Genomic DNA, 4,430 nt, shown 5'->3' with positions numbered 1-4,430 from the left:
AGTCTACCGTAATTCAAGATTGTTTGTTCATCCGATGTTCGGACGGCAATTTACGATACTACGTAGAAACCGCGGGAAAACCGAACCACTCACATTCTGAACAGCAGCTGTGAGAAACGCGGGTAGGACGGGAGATTTGTAACTCGGCAAAGACGGAGGGAAAGGTAGCGAACTATGTCTGCGCTTCTCCACACTCTAGTTGCTACCTCGCTCTTCCGGCGTTCTTGCTGAGCTAGATGGATATCGTCAACAGTGATCACGAAAACGCTGCACGACGAGTTTTCCAATGTCGGGAGAAATTCAACCCTGCAGTTGGGTGTACGTCAATTAGCCTTTCTCTATAGGAACTTAAAGGTGTGCGTGTGTATGTAAATGTATTTGAGCTTGGGGTCTATGAGCACACAGGGGTGACGAACGTTGCTCGACAGAGGGCCGTTTTAGCGGCCGGCTACCGGCAGTTTGTGTCAGGAGTTTCGTGACAGCAAAAAAACAAGTCAAGCATTTTCAGCGAACCGATGGATTCTAGGGAAAGAAGGAAGAGGTAAATGCGCGAATGTATGGGCGAAACCAGCGAATCAGTGGATCTCCGTCCGCAGATTCCACCTTTCAGTCGCAATCACACCACGTAAAAGCTGAAGGCGTCGTTACCCTACACAATACGTGCGGAAAAGAGAGACCGTTTCTGCTACATCATTTGAGTCTTCGACGAGAAGAATTCCAAAAGAAAAAAATGAGGATACGCATATGCGTATTTAGGGGTATCACAGGTGGGTACGTCTGCATTTTTCTGAAGCCGTAGGTGTTTCTTCGAAGAAGATTTCACACAGAAAACGTGAAGGTCGCATGCTTGACATTTATCCACAGGCCCCAGCAGTTTTAGGTGTGTTGTTTTTACTTGCATTCCGCCGTCGGCTGGATGTCGCGGGCCGGGTGGCAGTAGCTATGAGAAAAGTCAAGGTGCGCGCGCTTTCACGCCTCAAGGCAGACTTTGTTTTTCCCCTCCTCTAGAGCGCCGGTTTTTGGTCTTGCCCATCCGGACCTCTCAAGCCGACACAACGAGGCGGGTGTGCCGACACAATACACGCCAGTGTTTTCGGTTTCTTCAAGAGATAACACCGCCGCCGAACAGGAAGGCAGGGAAAAAAACAGATCGCGATTTGACAGGAAAGAGGTCGCAAGTCGCTGCGCTTGAGCAGGAAGGCGGGAGATTGCTGCGGGAGGCACAGCTGACGGAGAAAGTCTCCGTGCTCTGGAAGAAAAGGCAAAAAGCCAAGAGAGCAAAAAAAGAGACAAAGACAACGATCTGCAGTCGAGGAAACGGCGAAGAGTTCCGAATGGACGAGGGAAATGAAGAAAGGGAATGATCAAGAGACGGCAAGTTGGAATTTGTAAATCTGGTCTGGCACGCGATTCCCCGTGAAGCGAAAATGACAAACACAGGTTCCAAAATGATCGACAAAACATGATTGCGGGAGCCACTGCACGACACCTGGTCGGTCACAGTATTCCGAATTTACAACCAAACGTATGTGTGGAAACATACGAACTGGATTTCACAGAACTGGATCAAGCAACAACTGTAGTGTAAAAGTGAGAAGCACGTATTTTGGTATCGAGGAAATATAAACGCAGAGACGAAAGTGGAGCACCGTCAGAAAAAGCCTGTAGCTATTGTGTGTCGATGTAAACTTCTACATTTGGGCACCATTGAGCGGGAAGAATGTGTGGCACTTTAACTCCTGCTTTTTCTTGTCATCCTTGCGGATGCGCATATTTATTTGTATTAGATGCATGGTTCCCCGTACTCATGTTTAGACACGTACGCATAGGTACAACTTTTGAACTTACAGAACTCGTTGGTGGTTCCTTTCCTCCGTTTTGTCCTGTTCTGTTCTTCCATGAGAAAGGGGCCCGTTCCGATGTTTGTCGACTCTACCATCACACGGTACGTAGGCTGGAGATCGAGGAAATCCGTTTCTTGTCGGCTCAGCAGGCGAAGGAAAACGCGAGTGCTGAGAGCAGGACAAGGCTGCCTTAACAGATCCAGCGCAAGTTACGCCGTGCGGAAAAAGCTTAAAACTTTCATGCACGCCCGTACCAGTACCATCGCGGCATTCTGAGGAGCTCTGTTTCGTCTGTTGGGCTTCTTTGGAGGATGTTTTGTGGTTCTTCGACGTCGACGGATCGCAAACGTCTCGCGGACCCTTTTCCGACACCCAGCTTCTCTCGCCTTCTTCTTGTGCTTGTTTGCTGAGGCAGTGCTTGCGACCTTTTGAGTGTGGCCTCGTTTCTCTTTCTCTTTTGAATTCACTAGGAACTCTGGGCTCAAGCTCTCTTGTTCGTTTTGCAGTCGGTTGTGAATCTTCGGCGCGGGTTTTTCTCAGTGCGGCTTTCGCTAGCGTTTGTTCTACCTCGAGTTCCGGCTTTTGCTTTTCCTTTTCTCCGCAGAGCGGCTCTAGGTGTTCCGGTGTCTTCGCATTCCATTCCCTCTTCGCTCGCGGTGCCTGCGGGTCTGTCGCTTTTCTTTCAGAGGCTTTGTGGAAATGACGGCCGCGCGTGTATACGTTTGTGTCTGATCTAAAGACTGTCTTCCCCCCTCTGTCAGTCCTCGGTTCCGGTCTACTCGCAGACGGAAACCGGTGTCTGTCCCGCGACTGATGCCTCAGAACGCAGTGTTTTTTCCTTTCTGCACGAAGCTGTGAAGTCTGCTTGTAGGTCACAGCACTGCGGGTTGAGCGGAGCTTTACGCAAGGTTCGGATCGGGGCGGGGCGCATTCGTATTCCTCTCTGTATTCCAAAATGGTTTTCGCAACCGAAGACTCGCGCGTTTTCAGACGTTGGCTTGCAGTTGTTTCCACCTGCATGTTTCTGTCTTCTGTCTCTGCACTTCGGAAGTTTTTCCTCGGGTGCGGCGAAGGGGCGCCGGGGGTGTCCGATCTTCCTGGCGTTCTTGTCGTATTTGCTTCTCGGCGAAAAGGAGGAACTTTCACCTTTTCCGCGGTGTTGACCGGACAGCTGTTCTCCCGACTCTTCGTGGTGTGGCTTCCCGGAGAAAGAGAAGCAGAATCACGTTCTCCTGGCACAGGGAACGACGAAAACTTAGGGTGCACAGGCACTTCTCCAGCGCCCGAGCTACAACAGCGACAACCTCTGCTACCGGTTCCTTCACAGAAAGCACCTCTTTCTTCCCTTGATGCCTGCCTGGGATTCCCGGCTGCGTTTTCAGTCTCCGCGAAACGACATGCACTGTTCTGGCGTCTCCTAATTAAGCAAGAAGTGAGGGTAAAGAGCCTCAGGGGTTCTCTGCCGCGTTTCGGTGAACACGAATTTGTCGGTTCGGCGCAACGAGCGTTTTTCTGCTCGCCAGAACCAGTCCGTCCGTATTCAGCTACTTCCTGACTCCTGGAACTGACAGAAGGACACGAAGAAGCCCGACGTTTGCCCTTTCTTTTGGACAAGAAACGGCAACCACCTGAACGCCAACCTAAACTACCGTCAAAGGACTCTCCTCGCGTGCTTTTTTTCAGGTGTTTGTGAACAGGATTTTCGACATTTCGATCAGCGGCACCTTCTGCAGGTCTTTCGGCACCGAGAACCTTCCTTTCTTTGTGGCGAAATGGAATCCAACTGCGTGTCAAAAAGGAGGACTGGAGCGGTGTACGATCCTGTGTGGAAAACGTCTCGGCGCCCGCATGCGAAGGAAGGCGTCCATCGTCAGCAGTTGAGTTCCTGCAAATTTGCAGGCAATCGACCGGCGATGTTTCTTTGGCTACATATGAGACGGAGGAAGAATTTGCAGAGCCTTGGGAGACTCTTGTCTCGGGCAAAGTCTCCGCTTTTGTTGCACCTTCCCGTCCAACCGATGGAGAACGGAATGAGGAACGCGCACACAACAGAACGGCACTCACAGAGCTACTCCTCACCATGGTTGCAAAAAGGTGTACCAAAAAAGAGGGAAGGATGAGGAAGGCTGCATGGAATTCAAGATGAGAGGGCAGCTTTCTGTTGTTGCCGGACAAGGCACTCACAAGTAGGTCTTTGTATCGGTCCCTAAACACACAAAAACGCTGCCGTGAGTTCTGTCTGCTACGAAGACACACGTAACCCGGATCTGTATCATGGGTTATATCGATATGAACGCGAAAGTACAGCGAACCACGTGTAATACCGATAGGCCAACGAAAGGAAGACTGTGGTACTGGGAAACCAACAAGCGAACGATCGCCAAAACGAGTACAAAACCGGAGCCCGATAACTTCACTAAGGGCGTGTTCCCGGTTGACACGTGACTAGAAAGGCACACGACAAGACTCTGCAGAAAAAACTCACTAACACCTTGAAAAAAAGAGAGACAACCGCGACGGTTGAGGCTCTGACAAAGACCACAACTTTACGGCGGCATAGAATTTCCAAAAACCATGGGAGAAAAC

At 50.5% G+C, this 4,430-nt stretch overlaps 1 protein-coding gene across 1 annotated transcript; it reads right to left on the bottom strand.

The window, feature by feature from the left end:
• Window positions 1-211: 211 nt before the first annotated feature.
• On the bottom strand, window positions 212-4,364 carry TGME49_221665 (hypothetical protein). The gene is made up of 2 exons (XM_018779934.1): window positions 1,849-4,364; window positions 212-1,249 (listed from the first exon to the last, which is right to left on the bottom strand). Exons 1-2 carry the CDS (start codon window positions 3,924-3,926, stop codon window positions 970-972), a joined length of 2,358 nt encoding a protein of 785 aa, XP_018638282.1. The 5' UTR covers window positions 3,927-4,364; the 3' UTR covers window positions 212-969.
• Window positions 4,365-4,430: the final 66 nt, after the last annotated feature.

The sequence above is a fragment of the Toxoplasma gondii genome, chromosome II (genome assembly GCF_000006565.2).
Source record: "Toxoplasma gondii ME49 chromosome II, whole genome shotgun sequence".
NCBI lineage: Eukaryota > Apicomplexa > Conoidasida > Eucoccidiorida > Sarcocystidae > Toxoplasma > Toxoplasma gondii.
Note: the sequence above shows the minus strand (reverse complement) of the source record. Positions and strands in the feature narration are given on the sequence as shown.